Source organism: Convolutriloba macropyga, chromosome 9 (genome assembly GCF_964194025.1).
Source record: "Convolutriloba macropyga chromosome 9, txConMacr16.3, whole genome shotgun sequence".
In the NCBI taxonomy this organism is placed as follows: Eukaryota; Metazoa; Xenacoelomorpha; order Acoela; family Convolutidae; genus Convolutriloba; species Convolutriloba macropyga.
The window spans coordinates 27,629,403-27,653,645 of record NC_134476.1 but is presented as its reverse complement, the minus strand read 5'-3'; the positions used below and the strand labels follow the sequence as shown (position 1 = coordinate 27,653,645).

The 24,243-nt window shown below is 34.9% G+C and overlaps 1 protein-coding gene across 1 annotated transcript in view; it reads left to right on the top strand.

Annotated features, from left to right (window-relative positions):
- The window catches only part of LOC142345708 (phospholysine phosphohistidine inorganic pyrophosphate phosphatase-like), a 45,917-nt gene extending 24,287 nt beyond the window's left edge, over positions 1-21,630 (top strand). The window contains exons 2-5 of the mRNA XM_075397964.1: positions 3,081-3,239; positions 3,704-3,852; positions 19,623-19,789; positions 21,225-21,630. Coding sequence (XP_075254079.1) covers positions 3,081-3,239; positions 3,704-3,852; positions 19,623-19,789; positions 21,225-21,440 — 691 coding nt within the window. The 3' untranslated portion in view covers positions 21,441-21,630. The remainder of the gene's footprint in view (positions 1-3,080; positions 3,240-3,703; positions 3,853-19,622; positions 19,790-21,224) is intronic.
- The last annotated feature ends 2,613 nt before the right edge of the window (positions 21,631-24,243 follow it).

Here is a 24,243-nt window from a genome sequence, read left to right as displayed (position 1 = left end):
CGGGAGTGTAGCAGTGTGTCAGTTTGATTCGTTTAAATCCAATTTGCTCAATAACTATATCGAATTTCACAATTCGATTCTATACAATCTTTAAGTAAGACAATAAGCTGGCCGTGTGCCAATTTTCACAGTAATCGGACCGGTGTTTTTTAAAAAAGGTGGTTTTTAAAGTGTGACCCTAATAACCACTCTAACTGGCTAATAGGTTTCGCTATTCAATAACTTTGTTCAGCACTGTCCACTCAAAACCGAAGTACAACTGCTGTATACTTATAGCAGAGGATATAAAGAGCGAGAGGGTAAATAGCAATTATGCTGGAAAGGATAATAATGACCAGGTAAAGAAAATCACGACTTTCGAGGAAATTGTCTATTCTCTGACAGATATTGAGAGACATTTTCAATTTTTGTATAAATAAAGTAATTATAAATCAGTAAGGTAAGTCAATGCTTAAAATTGAAGAGATTTAGGGAAAGGGAAATATAGAAACAAAGTAATTAAAGGTAAGAGGTTAAAGTGGCTTACGAGAAAAACATTTAGATGCACGGGTAAATAGTTACGTCGGCCTGATTACCGATTCGAATTGGCGCGTGTTGGTAACACAAATTAACGAAGTTATTGAAGTCATATCTGTTGTTGGCACTAATCAATGAATTATCAAAACTTACATGTACAATGGCGACGTTACCATTTAGAAAAACGCCTTGAAGGTAAATTTCGGTATCGTTTTTATGAACAAAAAATTTCTTCACCTCTATGGACGTTTCTTTGCAGGACGAATCAAAAAATGATACTAGTCTCGTGGTCATAGGCAATCTAGTGTATACCTCTGTGTTAAGGAGTTTCTGAAAAATCTTATAATAGATCTGCATGCTGAAGAAGTAAATAGTAAAATAATTAAGAAAGTGAATAAAGTAAAGAAAGACAAATAGAATTTTACCCGTGGAGTACAAAAACAACGTTGCCTGTTAGACTAATATATGCGTTGTGTTCGATTTCGAATTGTTCATGAAAATAATCGGTTGGTCCTGAATACTGGACAATTACTAGAATTCTTGAATTGTCGTGTAATCTACCAAAAACAAATAGCGTAAATAAAATATCAAAAATAAATAAGTTCAGGGCCTATTGACGTCCCGTAGTGGTTTGGATTTCCGAAAACAACAATATCCGGCTCATTGGGGAGAGTGTAGAAGAGTACTGAGTCCTGGCAGTAGTTATAAATTGCATCGTAGTGAGTTGGGTTGTACGTAGGGGAAGTCATAGTTAATTAGAGGCATAGTGAAGAAAAATATAAAGTTAAGAATAAAATTGAAGATAAGTGAAAATTGTAGGAATTGAGTGAGTGATTGTCTCCACTCCTGTCACCATGTGAGGTGCTATTTAAAATTCCTTGATCTAGTTGGTTTTTCAAATGCTTTTTAAACTAAGCTTGAATATGAATTTACGATTTTATAGGCCAAGGTTTTCCTCCGGAGCAGGGCCGACAATCTAAAACTCACTCTCGAAAGGTTGAAAAGAATGCATAAGAAAAACTGACTTAATTTCAGAGTAGTAATTCGTTCCTCTAAATCTGGTTTTACATTTTGATAAACATATTTTAACAAATATACAAGAAATTCCAACTAAGGCATTGTTTAAAGAGGTTGTTATATAGATCATGATCAAAGCTACATCAACTTGTATCCGGTTTCTTCTGGTTTGGTTGTTGGTTTTATGCAAGTAACAAATATTTATGATGGTAACAAACTTCCTGGTCCGAATATGGTAGTTTAGGCAAATATATATATGATGATGACAAACTTCTCGGTCCAAATATGGTAATAAATATGGTAATATAAGAGTTTCATATATGGAAAGATATAGACTTAAAAGAAAATTATAGCACTAGATATGAATATAAATATATAACGGACTGTTTAGGGACGTTACATTCTCATTTTTGTGTGTCGGCTAAACGGTGTTTCGGCCAAACGGTGGCGACTGTTGATCACGTATTGATAGTAAAGACGTTTTCATCATAATTTCTTTTGTCAAGAACGATTAGATTTTGTAGTTTTCCTTATCATAATGTTTTGTATCTGTGAAGCATCAAACAGCTTCTTCTTATGAGCTGTTTTTGCTTCGTTTTGAATCGTTTCATGCTTTGCAGAAATATTTATGTAGAATTGTGAGTTAAATATTTTTTTTATGTCTCCATTCTCTGTTTGTGTTTGGAGTTTGGAATTTTTAATTCGGTCAAATAGTGGGGTCTCGTTTCCGTATTTCGATATTGAAATTAACTCGACATGAATAGAGCTAATGCATTGGGTGAAAGGGCAGTTGTTTCGAATTCGTCTTTCGAAGTAGAAAAGGAGTTTGATTGTTATTTGAGCATTTAGAGTTTCCTTTTGATTTTTATATGCTTTCTTTGTTGCTAGACAGTGTTTTAAACTCAATGTGTCTATAGTTTTGATTTTTGTGTTCTGTTTTTTTGGTGTTTCGGGATGTCAAAATAAAATGGGACATTCCGCAGTATGCGGCTTCAAACAATGCATCTTTGTTTTTCTTTTGGGATATGGAAATAAGAAAAATTGAGGCCCAACAATTGAAGGCCCCGGATCATTGAGCAAGAGTGAGGGAGTGACAAAATTAAGCGAGAAAGCGTAAAGTAATATAACGCTTGAATTTAAAAGCATTCAGTTGTCATTGTATCAAAAAGCGCGTTGATCTTGTCCTTTTTCCTACTTGAAAGTGTTCCCTAAATTTTTGTTTCCCTGAGTATCTATCTCTAAGTATTCCGAGAGTTACAAAGGATCGGACCGCAGCTAGTATGTCGGAACTTTCTCTGTTCCCGCGTTAATTACATGTTAATTGATATTTTATGCCCTTAAAATTCTATGTTGAGAATGTAATTAACATTGCCATTTGGCACTAGGCCGGAAACCTTGTCAGTGCAAAATGCATTAGTTTGTTCACATGCCCTAAGGAAATCAAATACTTTGTTCACATGGAGAAAATCTCTTTTTAACCATCCCTTGTCTTTTTTGGTATAATCAGTTCCATTCACACTTCGTTAGTTTGTTTATGATGTTTACAGGTCGAGTGGTCTGGCAGTTAGGCTGGTGAGCAATGAGAGTGCATGTCCACCAGATCAAGTACTGAAGCACTGTCACGAGGCAGGTCTAGATGTCAGTCTGGATCAGATATTCGTCACAACTCCTGCAGCTTACAAAATCATATCTGAAAAAAAGTTAAGGTAAGCGCAGCTGATTGATGATTGTGTTACCTGTATTTTATATAATACCTTATGAATATACCCAATGGAGCTCGAAAAGTTTAATCAACTGAAAAAAGCGGAAAGTTGACTTTCGTTTCAAAAATGGTATTGTGTATTTTGATGGATCTTCTTAAGCACATAACTAAATTTAGGTAATTGAGATTGCATCAACAGACTGCCAAAATTTTTTATTGCCTGATAGTTGGCCAGCATAGCTATGACAATCGATAAACGTAATTGCACGGGCTTTGAAATGTCAAATACAATTCTGAAGTCGTGTTTTGCTAGGAAAAATAACTCAGAAATCATTTTAACCCTTGCAAACATTTCACTCCGAAATTCTTTCCCAAAACGCACCGGTTTATCTCTAATTTTGAATGTACCAATTACACAATGAATTGAAATCGTGCTGAAATGATAGAGGGGGATATGTGTTTCTTTAGACCCTACGTGTTGGTGCACAAGAATGTGGAGTCCTACTTTGACAGTTTGGACCAGAGTGAACCCAATTGTGTACTGATGGGAGACGCAGTTGACAACTTCGACTACTACTCCCTTAATACTGCTTTCAAAGTGCTAGTCGACAATCCAGGTTAGACCACTGATTGATGGGATCCAAGCAACTACAGCTACTCTAAACGTCAACCCGTACTAGTTTTTAATCCGCGTCTTCTAAAACAGTTTTTAAAATTATATTGGAACAGGTTGGGTGTTAATCACAGCTCTTTGGTGTTTATGAAAAAAAGCTTTAGGTTAAAAGTCATTTGCCCCCAGCTATCTGCAGCTTTGGATGCGCTGACATTTGATTCGATCTTAATTATAATTGACACTCTAAAGCTCTGGCTTTGAAATACAACTTATTTTCATCAGTTCTCATTTACTGATTGGTCCATTTGTTGTTGATATAACCAAAATAATCTGTTCAATAATTTGCTCCTCATTAAATTCTTTCTGTATTTTTTTAAATAGAGCGAGATATTCGCATCCTAGTTCCGTCTTCTTGAGTGTTTCTTTCGTGAAATGATAGCCGGATAGATTGATAGTTGAATGCTGCTTTTGAATTGACTTCGACGCAGGCGCTAATTGGATATATAGCAAAATATGTACCAGATTCGGGAGCAATACTAGTCGCAGCTTCAAATAGCTCGATTGAACGTTTTTGCATATTGGTTGGAGTGTCTGGGCATTACAGTCTACTGGACAACATAGATGTACACGGCCCAATAAGTTCTCTTCGGGGGGATTTGGATGGGCTCTGAACAGCCTTTAGGATTTTGTGAACTACACTTGCAAGTGTTTCTCACATTTGCAGTTTATGAAAACTGCTTGCTTTTCTGCTGGACCGATTTCCGTTGGTATCTTTGGTAGTTTTCTGTAAGTATACATTGTATGTAGAATACACGACGTGTTTTATACACGTCGTGTATTCTACATACAATGTATACTTACAGAAAACTACCAAAGATACCAACGGAAATAAAACACGATTGCATGTAAATTCAATAAATAGAATGGGTTACTTAATCAGAGCTAATGGATAATTTTTGTGTGTTAGAGCATCTAACCGAGTTTTTATTACATAGATGCGTTCTCTGAAATAAAGCAAAATTTTTAATTACATTTGTAAATCTGAGCCCCATAAAATTGTTAGTTATTTCATTACGTTTTGGAAACCGCATTTGCTGAAATCAGTGAAACAAAACAAACAAAATTGCAGACAAAATGTGAATAAATCTAAGCTCAATTTGTTAAATCCTTGATGCTAATGTTAGCCACAGTAGCAATTTGTATTTTGGCGACTAATCCCCTAAAATCAAAGGCCTAGATTACAGTTGGCGACGAGATCAAAGGATGGGAGTCAATAAACTTGTCACCATTTTTTGCGCACTTATAATGCGAAAACTACCGACGTAAATACCACAAGACGTAAATACCATAAACATTTTTTTTGCACATACTAGCAACTTGGGGAACCACAAGAAGGAACGTGAACAGTTTTTCGTTGCGCGCTACAAACCCAAGTAAACGCGGAAATCAGCTCATTGAATGAGCTCCGAATTCATCAAATAAAAAAACCCGGATTTTTCAATTTTTAGATTTTTTTAAAATCTTATCTAAGCACACAGATTTCAAATTGGTACAATTGCACAAATCCCTCGAATTTTCAACTGATTAATTTTACAAAAGTCCCCTAAAAATCAATCCGAGTTTTTAAACGTCAGTTCTCATTTCATGATATGTTCATCCCGGGTTTGCTTTTGCATGCACCTACAAGTGGAAAACATGCAAGTTGCAGAAATTTGAAACTTAATTAAGCATTAGGAGCACTGAAAGTGAATAGATTCGTCAATTGTTATAAATACGATAAACTAATCACAAATATTTTAACCAGAAAAATAGTTTTGAGATATCAATTTTTTGGGATTGTATTTAGAAACAGTTAATATCAATAATGACATCCTTGAAATCCCTCTAATAAAGATTAAAACTGGTGGGACTGGAAGATTCGAGTTATTTCAAATTAATTTTCTTGTTTTGCTCAAATTTAAACAGTTTGCAACTCATAGATTTTAATTAGGTGTATTTTTACAAGCAGAGCAACTCAAGTGATAATTAGCCATTTCAGGTAAAATAGGACCCGTTGATTATTACATCGTCTTAATATATCACCCAATCAATCCGTCTTTCTTCTCAACCTCCATACTACTTTTGATGTGAACCTGAACCACGACTGCAAACTAGATTGAGAGACTCTCGGAGAAATGATTGTGCATACAGAAGAGAGGTTAGTGATTTTATTGACGTCCAGCAATCACGACTTCCGGACCGTGTTATATGAAATGATCAGTGCTGACCTTATAGTAGCCGTCGTGGGATCTTATATTGACAAAGCGGAACGACTGTTATCTGACACTAACGAATCATTTCCTGTTGCCAATCATGTTGATAGTTTTGCCAGCTCAGAACTGCTACAAACTGACAAAGTAGAGCCACTCTTTGCTGACACCGACGAATCAATAGCTCTTAGCCGTCTTTGAGAATTCTACCAGCTCAAAATTGTTGTAAAACGACGAAGCGCAACGGATGTTCACTGGAGCGGAAATTTCAGTGAACTGACGTGATCTCTTTTTAACAACTCTTGAGAATCGACAATTGATTCCTGACACTATTATCAATCGCGACCGTGTCGCGATATTTTTACGGTCATCAGATTTCTGCAAAACTTTGAGTGAAACTTCGCCCTCGTTGTTCGCTAACCGGGGGCACAACATCATATAGGTTTCTGAATCCTCACTGGCTACCAATACTTCCTAATCTGATACCACTAATGGTGATGTATTTCGTTGAGGCAATTTGGAACATGCTGCCGGGACTTGAAAGAGATGATATGATGTCTGGACTTGAATAAAAATACATTGAGCGAAATTGGTTCTCTTCTGCAGATATTTACGCTCAAGGTCCTGATAGAACATGAGTTTTATATATAGTCAATGAGGTTGGTTTTACTGAGTTGCACCATTTTGCTTGGGCCCAGCTATCTTCCAACCCGAATGCAGTTTTTCAAGAGTCTTTTTGATACTCCCGCGACTGTTTTGTTTGTCATTAATGGTCGAGAAACCTTTGAACCGCATATTGAGGCATTATACTGATCCTAACCTGAATTTAATTGCAAAAAATTTTCCTCTGCTGATTGTTTGGGTTTCAGAAAGCTGCAAAAATTGTTCAAATTTGGAATTGTGGAATGGTTAAATGGGATCATCTATGTGCCTGAACTCTCATCTTTAAAACCATTCCAATTTAATTACTTAGATTTCTCAATTCAACGTTAGAGTTCTGCAAATTAGAATAATTGTTCAAATTGTAGAAATTGAAAATCGCATTTTTTATAGATTCCCTTATTACTTTTCGTATGAGAATTGTAAGTTTGTCCACCGGACACATCCTTCAAAATATTGGATAACTGAAATGTTGCAGTTTTCTGAAGTTCGAAACAGCTACGTTATCATGACCTGTGACGCTATGAAGTCATCGCATAAACTTATCGATGTTTGAGAATTGTCCACAACAAGGTGGCTCGGTAATGTGCGTTCGCACATAAAGTTCCGACCCCGCTGATCTACATTTTTCACTTAATTGTCTACACAATGAGGAAGAGATAAAAAAGTAACATATCAACATATCGTTCAACAAAACACTAAATGAGCAAAACAATCTACCTTAGAGGGCCGATGAGACCTGTGGCTACCATTATATGGCTACCAGAATAGACGGTAATAAAAATCAAATAATTACAAATGATAATTACGACCAAAACTTGTCCATTTTTTGAAAACAATTAATAACCAAATCAAAATGCCATCAGATAGAACTTATACTAAACAAGATTATCCTGTACCTCATTAGAGGAGAATATGGGACTTTCCTTCAATGCGACTTGATAACAAGTCCACAAGAAATGAACAAAAAGGCAAATTTTAAAAAACGTTCTTTTTATGAAAAGAATTAATGTCAAATATTATGCATCAATTGAAATCATTAAAAGATTATTTTATACCTCCATAGGGAGTGATTGAGACCTTTCTTTATCATGGATTTGTCACACGACTTCAAAAATAACAACAAATACAGGCAAAATGTGAAAATAAATGCACGAAAAAAAATCACATGAAAAAAATATGCACAAAAACTATGTCCCGGGCAACAAATTCAAGCTGTTACTATAAAGATTAAAAATATTTGATTGCTTTTTTGTCAAGTCACCAGAGATGCGCCCATTATTGTGATACTGTGAAAAAAATAAAAACCTTCAAAATTGGTGGAATATGCAAAAATGACGAATATTTTACGAAAACTAGTTGTAACAAGAACAAAGACCATTTGAGGAAAATAAGAAAAAAACCGCTATAAAGAGCAGAATTAAGTTGATTGGGTAAAATATGTGAATTTTCTAAAGGGATGCTAAGCTACAAGTTAAAAGAAATAAGATTGGCAAATCTCAGAAATCCATTGTCTTTTTAAATAAACAAAAATTTTTAAAAATCATGGCCAACATAAGCTTTCAACTAAAAGTAGAGAGTTTATTTTGCAACTGTTTTGAAAACTATTTGCGCCTGTTATTAGTGAGACTAAGTCATTAGATCATTAACAAACATTAAATACGAGCTGAAATAAAAATTTTCACAATCAATTTCATAAACCAGTGTTGAAGCTACTAAAATTATAAAATTTTAACCGCGGGAAACCAAATCTTCCTTTACGCCTGCTTTGAAACTCATAAAATTGTTTTTGCAAAACGACTATTTCAAAATGACAGCAAAAAAATCACAAAAGCTTAAATGTATCTAAATTTCGCAAAAATTCTGAAACAAATTGTTTAAGCCCTGAAGACATCAGTCAAAACGTTTCAAACAACATAAAAGTCCTTATTTCCTTCGACCAAACGTTGAAGAAGTCTCTCAATAATGAGGCTAAATTCCGAAAATGATACGACATTGAAAAATACGAAAAAAAACGCTAACCAGACAAAAGGTCAAGTTGAAGAATAATTTCACTTTTTTGAAAAATTTTAATTGAAGTCAATTAAAGCATTCGCTATATATCGATATCAGTTATTGAGTTAGTTCATTTATTAATAGTTGGCCACTGAGTACATTAATTACCCAATTTTTAGCATACGACAACAAAAATTAACTACAAATTCGATGCAAAATAAAAAAAGCTCTACCAAATTCTGCAAGAGAACGTTGTCACAGCCCTCACAATACTATTTTAAGAAAACAAAATTTTTGTTTAATTTTAATATATGTATTTTCTGATATATTGCTAAGTAATGATAACGTGACAATTTTCCAAAGAAACAAAAACAACGGCAAAATTGGGCAATTATGCACAAAAATCACAAAATTTTGTATGAAAACTCGTAGTACCAAAGCCAAGATACCGTTCTCTTAAAGCAATCCGGTACAATATTAGTTTGTATTTTATAAGAAAGAAAGTTTGACCTGTATTTACTGAAAGTAAGGTAAAAGTTGACAGAAATAATATAAAATTAACAAGTTCATAAGAGACATTAGGTAACAATCAAATGCATGATACATGTTCACCTACACCTCTTGCAGAAGCCATTTGGACTTTTGAATTGTTAGACTTAGTAATCAGAGTGCAAAAAGATTAACAATTGAAGAAAAAACACAATAATTAAGTTAAAGGTTACTAAAGCGCTTCTTAAAATGAAAAAGTCTGTGATTGCAAGAATCCATGATAATATCAAACCTATCCCTGATTTTGGCTGTGCGCCCAAAGATTAGCCCAAGTGTACCAATGGTTTCGGAATTAGACCAATTGAGTGAAATGCTTCAAATTAAAAAAAATGATGCATGCTGTAAAATTATCGAGTTTAAATTTTTAGAATTTGGCAAAATTTTAAATCCAGAAGACTTTTACAGGGCACCGAGATTCAAATAGCTCTCTTTTGGAGTTTAGAGAGTTTTTGTCAGCTGTTTTTAGGTCTCCACCTACGGCAATCTTAAACAAATTGGACAAAAATTGCATATTTTGCCCAATTTTTGTTGAAATATGTCAGAATTTTGAAAATTTCATCAAAGTTTCTAGTCAAAGAAATTCAAATCAATTAATTCAGCAAAGCTCTCCTGTCTCTTAAAGTAACAATAAAACTCTACTGTTAAGAATTTAAACGTTTTTTAAATAATATTAGCAAAATTTTGCCAATTTTTAGCAAAAATTACAGAAAATGTGAATAAAAACTGTCTAATATTCACATAACTTGAAAACTGGATAAATCCATGTAAAAAACGAAATTCAAAAAAATCTTTTTAATTTCATATTCTAGGGTGAACCAGCTTTTTAACGATACCACTCACAACTCTCTACGATGAATATATCGATTGGCCAAAATTGACTGAACAAAAAAAACCCATTTGAGTATATAGTTCCTCCCTCCCCACTAAAGTGGGGGTCGGAACAATTATTGGATTCCAGTGTCCTTTTTTCGCAGTGAATCTCCTGTCGAATTTTTCAGTCTTTCTGCCGTCTGTTGTCTCTGTCATCCAAACAACAATGTGTTAACCGAGACCGGCACGTTGATTAATTTAACAAATATCCTGTTAATTTTTGATTTAGTATATACCTTGCCTCAGTACCCCCCCCATTCAGTTCGGCTCAAACCTGGCATGTCGATTAATTTCACAAATATCCCATTAAATTTTGCTTCAGTATTTCTCTTATCCCAGTTTTCTTCACCATTCAGTTCTGCTCAAAACTGACATATCGAATTTTTTCACAAATATCCCAATAAATTTTGCGCCAGTATTTCGCATCTCAATTTTCTTTTCCAATCTGTTCTGCTCAAAATTGACATTTTTTTACGCAACACCTAAACTCTTTCTAAGAATGCACTTTTGAACCGAATATGTCAATTTCGGCCGTTTCATGAGTATGTTTCCTGTTTTAGTCGTGTGATATCCACTTAGCGTTTTCCGCTGTTAGAACCGTTCAATGATTCAAACATAAGTGTGGTTCACTAGGGTAATTAAGAACACATTTCCAAACAGAGTCTTCGATGTTTTCGAATCGAGTGCAATTTTGCATTAATCCGCTCTCGTCGCGTGTTGCCAAGTAGACTGTAATGGTTATAGGCGTGCACAAAAGATACCAAATGTATGGAAATATTAAGTGTTTCAACATGCTGCCGGGAATTGAAAGAGATGATATGATGCCTGGACTTGACTAAAATACATTGAGCGAAATTGGTTCTCTTCTGCAGATATTCACGCTCAAGATCCTGATAGAACATCAGTTTTATATATAGTCAATGTGGTTGGTTTTACTGAGTTGCACCATTTTGCTGGGGCCCAGCTATCTTGCAGTTTTTCAAGAGTCTTTTTGTTATTCCCGCGACTATTTTATTTGTCATTAATGGTTGAGAAACCTTTGAGCCGCATATTGAGGCATTACACTGATCCTAGCCTGAATTTAATTGCAAAAAATATTCCTCTGCTGATTGTTTGGGTTTCAGAAAGCTGCAAAAATTGTTCAAATTTGGAATTGTGGAATGGTTAAATGGGATTTTCGTATTTTTTTTTCAATCATCTATGAGCCTGAACTCTCATCTTTAAAACCATTCCAATTTAATTACTTAGATTTCTCAATTCAACGTTAGAGTTCTGCAAATTAGAATAATTGTTCAAATTGTAGAAAATGAAAATCGCATTTTTTATGGATTCCCTTATTACTTTTCGTATGAGAATTGTAAGTTTGTCCACCGGACACATCCTTCAAAATATTGGATAACTGAAATGTTGCAGTTTTCTGAAGTTCGAAACAGCTACGTTATCATGACCTGTGACGCTATGAAGTCATCGCATAAACTTATCGATATTTGAGAATTCTCCACAACAAGGTGGCTCGGTAATGTGCGTTCGCACATAAAGTTCCGACCCCGCTCATCTAAATTTTTCACTTAATTGTCTACACAATGAGGAAGAGATAAAAAAGTAACATATCAACATATCGTTCAACAAAACACTAAATGAGCAAAACAATCTACCTTAGAGGGCCAATGAGACCTGTGGCTACCATTATATGGCTACCAGAATAGACGGTAATAAAAATCAAATAATTACAAATGATAATTACGACCAAAACTTGTCCATTTTTTGAAAACAATCACTAACCAAATCAAAATGCCATCAGATAGAACTTATACTAAACAAGATTTTCCTGTACCTCATTAGAGGAGAATATGGGACTTTCCTTCAATGCGACTTGATAACAAGTCCACAAGAAATGAACAAAAAGGCAAATTTTAAAAAACGTTCTTTTTATGAAAAGAATTAATGTCAAATTTTATGATCAATTGAAATCATTAAAAGATTATTTTATACCTCCATAGGGAGTGATTGAGACCTTTCTTTATCATGGATTTGTCACACGACTTCAAAAATAACAACAAATACAGGCAAAATGTGAAAATAAATGCACGAAAAAAAATCACATGAAAAAAATTTGCACAAAAACTATGTCCCGGGCAACAAATTCAAGCTGTTACTATAAAGATTAAAAATATTTGATTGCTTTTTTGTCAAGTCACCAGAGATGCGCCCATTATTGTGATACTGTGAAAAAAATAAAAACCTTCAAAATTGGTGGAATATGCAAAAATGACGAATATTTTACGAAAACTAGTTGTAACAAGAACAAAGACCATTTGAGGAAAATAAGAAAAAAACCGCTATAAAGAGCAGAATTAAGTTGATTGGGTAAAATATGTGAATTTTCTAAAGGGATGCTAAGCTACAAGTTAAAAGAAATAAGATTGGCAAATCTCAGAAATCCATTGTCTTTTTAAATAAACAAAAATTTTTAAAAATCATGGCCAACATAAGCTTTCAACTAAAAGTAGAGAGTTTATTTTGCAACTGTTTTGAAAACTAATTGCGCCTGTTATTAGTGAGACTAAGTCATTATATCATAAACAAACAATAAATACAAGCTGAAATAAAAATTTTCACAATCAATTTTATAAACCAGTGTTGAAGCTACTAAAATTATAAAAATTTTAACCTCGGGAAACCAAATCTTCCTTTACGTCTCCTTTGAAACTCATAAAATTGTTTTGCAAAACGACTATTTCAAAATGACAGCAAAGAAACCACAAAACATAAATATATCTAAATTTCGCAAACATTCTGAAACAAATTGTTTAAGCCCTGAAGACATCAGTCAAAACGTTTCAAACAACAGAAAAGTCCTTGTTTCCTTCGACCAAACGTTGAAGAAGTCTCTCAATAATGAGGCGACAATGATACGACATTGAAAAATACGAAAAAAAAAACGCAAACCAGACAAAAGGTCAAGTTGAAGAATAATTTCGTTTTTTTAAAAAAATTTTGAAGTCAATTAAAGCATTCGCTATATATCGATATCAGTTATTGAGTTAGTTCATTTATTAATAGTTGGCCACTGAGTACATTAATTACCCGATTTTTAGCATACGACAACAAAAATTAACTACAAATTCGAGGCAAAATAAAAAAAGCTCTACCAAATTCTGCAGGAGAACGTTGTTACAGCCCTCACAATCTTAATTTAAGAAAACAAAAATTTTGTTTAATTTAAATATATGTATTTTTTTCAGATATATTGCTAAGTAATGATAACGTGACAATTTTCCAAAGAAACAAAAACAACGGCAAAGTTGGGCAATTATGCACAAAAATCACAAAATTTTGTATGAAAACTCGTAGTACCAAAGCCAAGATACCGTTCTCTTAAAGCAATCCGGTACAATATTAGTTTGTATTTTATAAGAAAGAAAGTTTCACCTGTATTTACTGAAAGTAAGGTAAAAGTTGACAGAAATAATATAAAATTAACAAGTTCATAAGAGACATTAGGTAACAATCAAATGCATGATACATGTTCTCCTACACCTCTTGCAGAAGCCATTTGGTCTTTTGAATTTTTAGACTTAGTAATCAGAGTGCAAAAAGATTAACAATTGAAGAAAAAACACAATAATTAAGTTAAAGTTTACTAAAGCTCTTCTTAAAATTAAAAAGTTTTTGATTGCAAGAATCCATGATAATATCAAACGTATCCCTGATTTTGGCTGTGCGCCCAAAGATTAGCCCAAGTGTACCAATGGTTTCGGAATTAGACCAATTGAGTGAAATACTTCAAATTAAAAAAATGATGCATTTTGTAAAATTATCGAGTTTAAATTTGTAGAAAACGGCAAAATGTTAAAACCAGAAGACTTTTACAGGGCACCGAGATTCAAATAGCTCTCTTTTGGAGTTTCGAGAGATTTTGTCAGCTGTTTTTAGGTCTCCACTTTCGGCAAACTTAAACAAATTGGACAAAAATTGTATATTTTGCCCAATTTTGAAATATGTCTGAATTTTGAAAATTTCGTCAAAGTTTCTAGTCAAAGAAATTCAAATCAATTAATTCAGCAAAGCTCTCCAGTCTCTTACAGTAACAATAAAACTCTACTGTTAAGAATTTAAACGTTTTTTAAATAATATTAGCAAAATTGTGCCAATTTTTAGCAAAAATTACAGAAAATGTGAATAAAAACTGTCTAATATTCACATAACTTGAAAACTGGATAAATCCATGTAAGAAACGAAATTCAAAAAAATCTTTTTAATTTCATTTTCTAGGTTGTACCAGCTTTTTAACGATACCACTCACAACTCTCTACGATGAATATATCGATTGGCCAAAATTGACTGAACAAAAAAAACCCATTTGAGTATATAGTTCCTCCCTCCCTACTAAAGTGGGGGTCGGAACAATTATTGGATTCCAGTGTCCTTTTTTCGCAGTGAATCTCCTGTCGAATTTTTCAGTCTTTCTGCCGTCTGTTGTCTCTGTCATCCAAACAACAATGTGTTAACCGAGACCGGCACGTTGATTAATTTAACAAATATCCTGTTAATTTTTGATTTAGTATATACCTTGCCTCAGTACCCCCCCCCCCATTCAGTTCGGCTCAAACCTGGCATGTCGATTAATTTCACAAATATCCCATTAAATTTTGCTTCAGTATTTCTCTTATCCCAGTTTTCTTCACCATTCAGTTCTGGTCAAAACTGACATATCGAATTTTTTCACAAATATCCCAATAAATTTTGCGCCAGTATTTCGCATCTCAATTTTCTTTTCCAATCAGTTCTGCTCAAAATTGACATTTTTTTACGCAACACCGAAACTCTTTCTAAGAATGCACTTTTGAACCGAATATGTCAACTTCGGTCGTTTCATGAGTATGTTTCCTGTTTTAGTCGTGTGATATCCACTTAGCGTTTTCCGCTGTTAGAACCGTTCAATGATTCAAACATAAGTCTGGTTCACTAGAGTAATTAAGAACACATTTCCAAACAGAGTCTTCGATGTTTTCGAATCGAGTGCAATTTTGCATTAATCCGCTCTCGTCGCGTGTTGCCAAGTAGACTGTAATGGTTATAGGCGTGCACAAAAAATACCAAATGTATGGAAATATTTAGTGTTTGAACTAACGATTTTTTTACAAACTAAACTTGGCAGAGATAAGATTTTTAATTGCTCTCAAACGAATTTTTGTTGCAATTATATTTGTCCTGTCGATCTTTTTTTATGTGATTTTTCGCTTGACCAATTTTTCGTCTGACGCATTTGTTTTTTCGTCCTTAAAAACGGGGATAAACAGGTAGCGCCCAGCGGGCATTAAGTGCTCTTGGAGCCTTTCATCTCACTAGTCTTCAAGTATGCGATTCACAGAATCTGATTTGGAGACTTATACTTATTGTGCGAAGGGCGGCTCTAAGAGAATGACCCCACACCCCTACCCATCCACCGCCGCCACATCAGTCCCCCCAATCCACTTTTGCACCCCCACTGCGGTGCACCCCCGCTGCGCTCACCTTACGCCCCTTCCATTAATCTAAAGCTAGCCTCACTAAACCGTGGCTGGCTAGCTACTGACGAAGCCAATCGTTCGCCGGTCGTATGAGAACAATGTGCCCGACGTTAGTCTGTTATGTTTCATAATGTTTGATCATATACCAATGAACGGCTTTCACATTAAAATTGCTCACGGTTATGATTTCAATAGCGAATTTACATTTACCTAAGCATAACCAGATACTCAAGGTGCACGCTATTTACTCAGATATAACAGTTTGCGGGGTTGGATCCATATTGTTTATTTTTGATTCCTTTGCTAAGGTTAACGTTTTTTGTCGAAAATCTGTTGTTGATTACCTGAATTGCTAATAGAGCTAATCGCATAACTATGCCTTAACTATTTTTTTTTACTCTCGAAGTTGCTGATTTTCACGGTATAAAGTGCGCGAAGCGGTTACCCGAATAATTTTTGGTTCACCGATGATCCGAAATTAATTACAACAATCAAAAGCAGTATACAAAAACTTGTCAGGTAACTACATTCCTCAGTCAGAAGTACGGAATGAACCTCAACATAAAAAAGACTGAAGTGTGAAATTAGCGACGAACGATGGATCAATACAAAATCAGTTTTATTTGGATCAACTAATCAGGTCAGAATTTTCAAACATTAAGGATGCTTATTTTAATCAGACTGCAATGATATGGTTGGATTAGATACCCGATTTCCACTGGCCAATAATTTATTTGGTAGAATGAGAAACTATCTAGCAAACAACTGTCGCTCTCATGCCAAAATCCCGAGTCTTCAATTGATCCTATTTTTTCATAAAGAGCATTTAACACAGCTTGAAGAACCCATAACGAAGAGAAAGGAAAGAATAAGCTATTTCGAAATGTCATTTTTGACGCATGCAAAGAATTGCACGGAAAGAGATGAAAACCAACTGTTAAGTATTAATGGAAGTTGATGTGTAGTGGTCTATTGAAGGGAGAGCATATTTTTATTGCAATATAGTGCTTCATCCATCGGTATTCTACAAATTGGAAAACGTGCAATGCATTCGCCAATCGATGTCGAACAGACAAGATGCTTGAAGATGAAGAGGATGGTTTGCTATCTTTTGCAGCAGGAATATTTCTTTGAATTAAATTATATGGATTAATACAAATCTTTATCAAACTTTGATTCGGAATCAAAAGTTTTTGCTCATTAAAAGTTCAAATAAGGAAGTGTTTGTTTTGCTGAAGAATTCTTCATTCTTCTCAATCGCTCTCTATAACATCAGTCTTGTTCTCCTTAAATTTCAGAATTCTTCTCTTTTCAATCTTCATTGAACTCATGGAAATTATTTACGTTCTCCCCGCTCGTTGGGTGAGACAATACTTACAAAAACGAAGGTCCGCTCTCATTGGGTGACACCTCTAAAATGACTCCACTCTTCTTGGAGTTCACAATGATTGCCCAAATTAGAATGTGCCCAAAAACATTGCAAACGTCGAGGTTACGGGAATCGTGCAAGCAACATTGTAGCCGATCCTCGTACAATCACAACGGAAACCGACTGAGCCAATCTACCAAAAGTGATAGCATGTCCTTGCAACTGATATTTCCTGCTGACAGCTAACAGAGCTATGCGCTCTAACGCTGTGTTGAGAGTAACTGACAGACCGCCCAATGACTCAACAGCAAGAGGAACGAACAAAATTCCTTGCTCAGAGCAACAATTTTCGTGATGTGCATACTTTCGCTCTTCGGCTGCTTCAATCGCATAACCAGACCTCTCTGCCGAATGATTTATAATGGTTTGTTGCAGTGGAGAAGTTACGAAGACGTCTAGAGCAGTTGTGCGACCTGGTTTCAATGAAGGCAGAAATATGTCGCCAGGGCGCGAACTGTTTCCAGCAATAAGTTTCCGTTTTTTGATAACTGGAGACAAGTTAGCTGCTGAGCAAGCTGATGCAATACGGTCACGAATCCTATCGTGCCTTGAAATTGCATCCCCTATTCCGTGACAGATGACGGCGTTGTCACTGAAAATGTCAGGGATCCCAGACATGCAGTAACGGCATTGTCACGTCCCTATTTCTTTTTCGTGCCTCATAGTTACGTGATGTTTTTCTTTTAATTATCCATATAAAGTGCTTTAATTTAGTTCATATTCAGATAAATCTCAAGGCCATTTGTAGCCAGTATTTCCATCTAGACCTGTAACCCAGACACATTAAGTGCCTAAAAGCCTCAATATTTACCTTTTTGAGTTCGCTGACGATGAATTCGCATATTTGGTAAATAACTTCAAGAGAAACTATGTTTTTGGTGAAGTAATTATTCTGATAAAGTAGGTGATAATAGGGAAATTGTATATTTACTTAACAAACATCAAGAAACGTACAAAAGCCGGAAATTGCCCAACTTGTAGATCAGTAAATATTTGCGAAGGACCAATACAGCTCAAGGTACAGCTCTGCGGAACCCACGATCACCAGAACACCGGAGAGCCAGCCTGACGATCAGTTGACAACAATCTTTTAGAACTTAACCAAAACTTCTGAAACTTATCTCTGAATATTGTCATTTAATTTCGCTAAAATAATTGAAGATTGAACTGGAAAAATCTTTATAATTTACTAAGTAAAAGAGGCTTCCTTAGAGCTAATTGAAACAGGCTAAAGATTTGAAAATACAAGGCAAAATATTGGATATATCATGCATTCGAACCGCTCAATAAAAGGCTATTACTAGCTAATATTCAAATTATATCCGCTAAAAACGTTACTGTGAAACATCAAAATAAGCCCTTGTAAATTGATAATCATTCACATTATTTGCTCCAAATATTAACATCAATAATACCTCGAGAAACATACTAAAAGTCAGTGCGTAACAGGCATTTTCTTTCATCTTCATAAACTGCAGTCCCTAGTCTGTACTTGACACTAATTTGAAATTCACTGGGACTGAGATGGAGACCTAAGGCAGGAACTCCAGGTGCCGCAAGCCATGCGCCGGATTGAGGCAAACAAAGTGATTGCATTCTAGTTTTCTCCTTGTTTGGCGACTGATTTCTTAGTAGCTCAGAAAACTTTTCAGTATCTACAGCTTCTGGAATTTTCTTCTGTGTAGGAAGTCAAGTTGAAAGGTTCAAGGCTTGTATAGATTTCTTTCAAAACTCCACTATCTGAAGAGCTTGTTTGTAATTTTCTGAACCAAGTCATCAGAAGCTAACACTGAGCCCACATATGCGGCCCTGTATTGCTCTTGCGATTGTCGTACTCCGAGGCCAGAAATGTTTATCGGCAAAGTTGACTGCTTCCATGCATTGTCTTTGAAAGGGAAAAAATTATCAATGCCTTCAGTTGCACTAGAGTGATTGGAAATTATTCGTTGCTAAATTTTAGGCTGCGATATTCTGGTCGAATGCTTATGGATCTTTGTTCGAAATTTGAATTGGCGTCTTTGTGCTAAAGATTTTGCTTTTTATTCTGAGATATCATAAGAAAAGAGGGGTGATTTTTATTGGTTTGGTAAAAGTTGTGATTATTTTAAATTAAATCAAATTGTAAAATGTTTTAAGCTCATTTTCTTACCTTAAAATATATTATCCGTCAGTTAATTTTTACCCTTGTTTTGTCCTCCCAATAGAGGTTAGAGCTGACAATAACCGCTCATATCCTGAAACCTGTTGGATCCTTTAAGCTTCTGCAATGTTAATCGGTTTTTTATGAAAAAGCTTTTAGCCGATACTTATTATCTTTCATCTTCGACGTTAATCTAACAAACAGTCCACATGTTTTTTTACAATATTATGTTGGTCTATCGCTACCTGTTGCTTAAAACACGTGCATAAACAGATAATACCTCTCAGTTGTTAGGCAAATTCATTTTTCTTGAAAGCTGAAAAAATGGAAATTGAGTTTTTCAACATTTTCAAACAGGATCCATTTTAGGCGCGGAGTTGTTCTCATTGGGAATGGGCAAGTACTATAGGAAAGGCGGAACGAGCGAACTTTGTCTTGATGTGGGACCCTTTGCCAAGGCACTCGAGTTCGCTTCCGGAGTGACTGCACAGGTTGTGGGAAAGCCATCGAAGGCCTACTTTGATGCTGCTCTCAGGGTATGTGGATAAATTGAATTCTTCTCGCCCGATGATTGATGTAATTTTTTTAGACAGTACTGATATGTTTTTTTTCTATAAAAATTTTCTGATGTGGCTTTTCCAAGAAAGTTTTTGATTTTAGCTCTAGTTTTATAGCCCAGAGTGGTTTCCCCTGGTAGATTATTAATTTATTAATTGCTCTCAAGCAAAGCTTAGCAATTAGATGAGTCCTGATAGTCTTTCTTTTGTATGAAATTTGTACTACCGATTTCTGCTCTGATAGTTTTTTTCTGGCCATCTTCCTCAAAAAGCGGATAAACATGTGAAGCCCGGAGGGCTTTAAGCAGCTCAGCAGTTTAGACCCGCACGTCTTTCCACCGCCACATCATTCCAACCCTAACGCCGCACGCTCGTCCCCTCCCTTTTTCTAAACCCTCCTCTCTTTTCAGCTCCCTCCCCCAATGCACCATTTTTACTCATTTCCCCCTCACAGTGAAGCTTGAGGTGAACAAATAGCTACTGACGATGCAAACTGCTCACCAGTCGTTTGGGAGCAACTAGCTCAACGTTGTTTTTTTTCCAATTTTATTGTAATTTTAGTGTCCTTTTCAATTGATTGTTGGTTTTAATCTTACGTCGTAATACTTTTAATCTGTTTTGTCTATTTCTGAAGTGATCTGATTTTATCTTTTCGACTTTTCACAATAATTGGTCTTGAATGTTTAATTGGCCAGTCTGTTCCGAAATAAATAAATCTTTGTTTTTAAGGCTTTTGCTTTTTAACTTTTTTAACGTTTTTTGTAGTTTTATTTGATTTGTGTTGTGTATGAAGATACTGATCAAACAGATACGGCATCGCAAATTCCTTGGAGAAAAAATGTTGCACGCCACAACATTCAGAAAATGTTATAAAAACTACTCCGTTTCTTGTCCTCTCGGTTTGTATCGTTTTTGTTTTTTATTAATTTTTAAAAGATTTTAATTTAGATATTTTATATCAGCAATCCGCCAACTCATTTGTGCATCTGTTGCTATCCATATTCTACGTCAAGTCTTCAACACTCTGTCGGCTATAGTTATTAAACTAACGGATTGGGTCATTCTAGTTATATAGTTGAAGTTCAAGTGAGAAATCTGATGCTTCGCTGCTTGAAATCTTGTTTTCTGCGACTCTTTTCGGCCTGAGTTGTTAGACAGGTGGATATTTACAGTTTATAGTCCCAAACTCTGGTTTTTGTCTTCTGAAATTGACCAGCCATTCATTTCCAGTCTTGAAATTTAATAGATTAGCGTGATCTTGATCTACAAGGCTATTTTTCTTTCGCCCAGCTAAGCATGTAAATTTCAAAATCAAGTGTTTAGTTTTCTTTCAACTGATCATCACTATTGATATAGTACCTTTTTCTCTTTTCCTCACCATCAAAATCTGAAGTCTTCTTTTTTTGCGTTACAGGACATAGGAGTGGAAGGAAGTGAAGCAGTAATGATAGGAGATGATATTGTGAATGACGTCGGAGGATCACAAAAGGCAGGAGTTGCCACTGCTATCCTAACCAGAACTGGCAAATACAGACCATCTGATGAAGTGAATCATCCTTCATCTGTTGAACCAGATCTAGTAGTGGACAACTTTGCAGCTTTCGTTGATTTGGTTATGGATAAAATTTGATAAATTTTGGCAACAAACGCAGCGATTATAATCTCTTCAAGAGATCGACACCTCATGAGAGCTCGAGTATTTGCGACAGGTTTTCCGGCCAATATCAATCGGAGTGAAGTATTTTAAATCCTCAAAAATGCATTTATTAAATAATTAGAGCATATATTTTGTATATTTGAAAATTTAATTTTAAAGATTATTGCTTTTTCTCACCGTACAGTTTCTGGCCCCAAATTGCTGATTAGCAGGATCATTGTTGGTTTTTAAGTTGTTACATTAGAAATAGCTGTTCCATGAATCACATCAGTTTGAGTCTCATTTTAAGTAATTTCTGAATATCGTGACAACTGGACATTTCTACAATTATAGGAAAATTTTGACAAATAATTGATTAAATGGGAACATATGTTAGATTTAGAATTGTTTTTGATATTCTAGTTTAAAAAAACGGTGAATTGAAGTAGGATGTTTGTTCCCCTTTTTGCTATATGATATATAGTGATGTATAGACAAAGGTTCTAAATTCTGTATCTGTTTCGCTTTTGAGAATTATAGTTATGGGTGTGAACGAATGATAGGTAGCATTTTTAATAGCTCTCCGCTAACTGAAGCTACAGTTGTACAAATATATAGCTACTTTGGTATATATCGCTGTACTACTTGTTTTTTTTGTATCGTAGTTTGACTCTCTTTTTATGCCCTGAAGAGAACCATTTTTTTGTCTTTTCGTGCAGCTTTTGAAATTGTTTTTACACCCATTAGCAGTAAATTAATAACCGCTTTTTGTGACGAATTTTAAAAATCAAATGACATACCTCACTTTTTGAATGACTTTTAAACACCAATATTAAGATCAATTAAAGTTTCTATACCATTTCAAAGCGAATAAAGGAATCGTATATAATGAAAGCTGTTAATAATAAGGCACAGCAATCGATTTGAAATACTCAACTTCGTTTTTTCTAAAGAGATTTGAAAAATGTTTTAAAAACAGGGTTTTCATCGCCTCAAATCTAATAATTTTTGGTTTACTGTATAAAAGTATAATTTGCAGCTTTATTCACCAGTCTGCGACTGTGTGCGTTTTGTAGCGTTTTCAAATAAGAGGTTCGTTTTGAAAACCTCAACGTCTTAGTTGCTAATTTTTGGGTTTGCACAGTCATATAAGGAAAAATATCTCAGAGTAGGTAGTTTTCGAATCTTTCAAAAAATATTACCTGTTACCTGTTGTGGCGAAATTGATATTCAAAATAATAATAATGATAATAATAATTTCGTTCTCAAACTGATACGAACTGACAGAATAATCAAACAATCAGTAAGCTATTATCAGTTTGCAAGAGCACCATTAGACTATTACTGTCCGTTCTCATGTGTCTTGATATATTTTGAGAGCATTTCTGTTACCAAAAGATAGCGATTAATTCTGGATTTTCAGATATGTAGACATCTCTAATACCATGCAAATAAGAGTCTAATTGTTTTTTTGCGAAGTAGTAGAATATTTTTAATACACTTATGTAATACTTCACTAAAACATTGCAGAGGATTTTGACGCGAATTTTAATGGACTTATTATTTTGTTTTGTCAGTCTTATTTCAGTTTTCAAAAGTTTATTTCTTTTCTCCGGATCAAAAAGTGTGTGAATTTCTTTGGGGCTAATGTAGCTATTAACCTCTGGATGGGCATGTGTTTGTCTTAGAACAGCTGCCAGAAGCTTCAAAAGCTTGTAGATATGAAGTTCCCTCACTATTGGTATTTTGTATTTTGATCGAACTTTCTTTTTAAAAATAATTCGGATCAACTGTTTACGGAGGTGGGCATTTTCAACTTAACTGAACTGTGGTCACTGACATTGTAATCCTGGACATGTATGTTGCACTCAAAATCTGAGAAAAACACGTCTAGGCATGTCGCCGTGTTACCTGTAGTTCTTGTGGTTTAGAGATTATTCGTAATTGTCATACCAAATGCCTCCAATAAATATTTCAAACTCGTTGATTCATTCGTAGGCAAAAGTATGTTTATGTATAGGTCCCCACATAACAAATTATTCCCACTTAGGTATCCCACAGATGTTATGTGATCAGTAAGTTTGTTAAGGAACATGTTATGGGGCCTTTGTGGTGACTTATAGAGAGCTGTGATATTGAGGATATCTTTTGGTTTCGTTTGAATTTGCAAAGTATATATTTGCAAAAGGTCTCCGGCACTTTTTTGACAACCCTAAATTTTAGCCCGACTTTTACAGAGAGTGAAACTCCGCCTCCTCTGCGGGCTCGATTGCACATTATCGGTGAATTGAAACCATCAAGTTTATAGACGTTTGCCGGTGAATTATCTTTCACTCATGTTTCGGTCAGAACAATTCCAACAATTTTTCCAGGGTTTTTTCTTCTTTCAGATCAACTCTGAACTCGTCCAGATTTTTACTCGCTGATCTTATGTTTTGTAACAGTACGCTACTTCTTTCAGATGTCAGATCTTGCATTTCAGTTATCCAGAGCGTCCATTATTGTTTTTTTTTGTATAACTATCTGCTTTAAATAGTTCTTGATGTAACCAGAGAACGAAAGTCATCTCTAACATACTCTCTTATCGCCAACTTGTTTTTAGTTTGTTATCAACTGTTATCTAGCCAGTTAACAGGAAAAAAATATGAAATAAGCGGAAATGGCAGAGCGAAGAGAAGGCATCACTCCTGGATGAGAGTAGGAAAGTCAACTCTCATCTGTTAATTAAATTTTTAAAATATAATTACATAGACTATTGGTTGGTATTCATAACCTGCATTTAAATTGAATGAAGGCA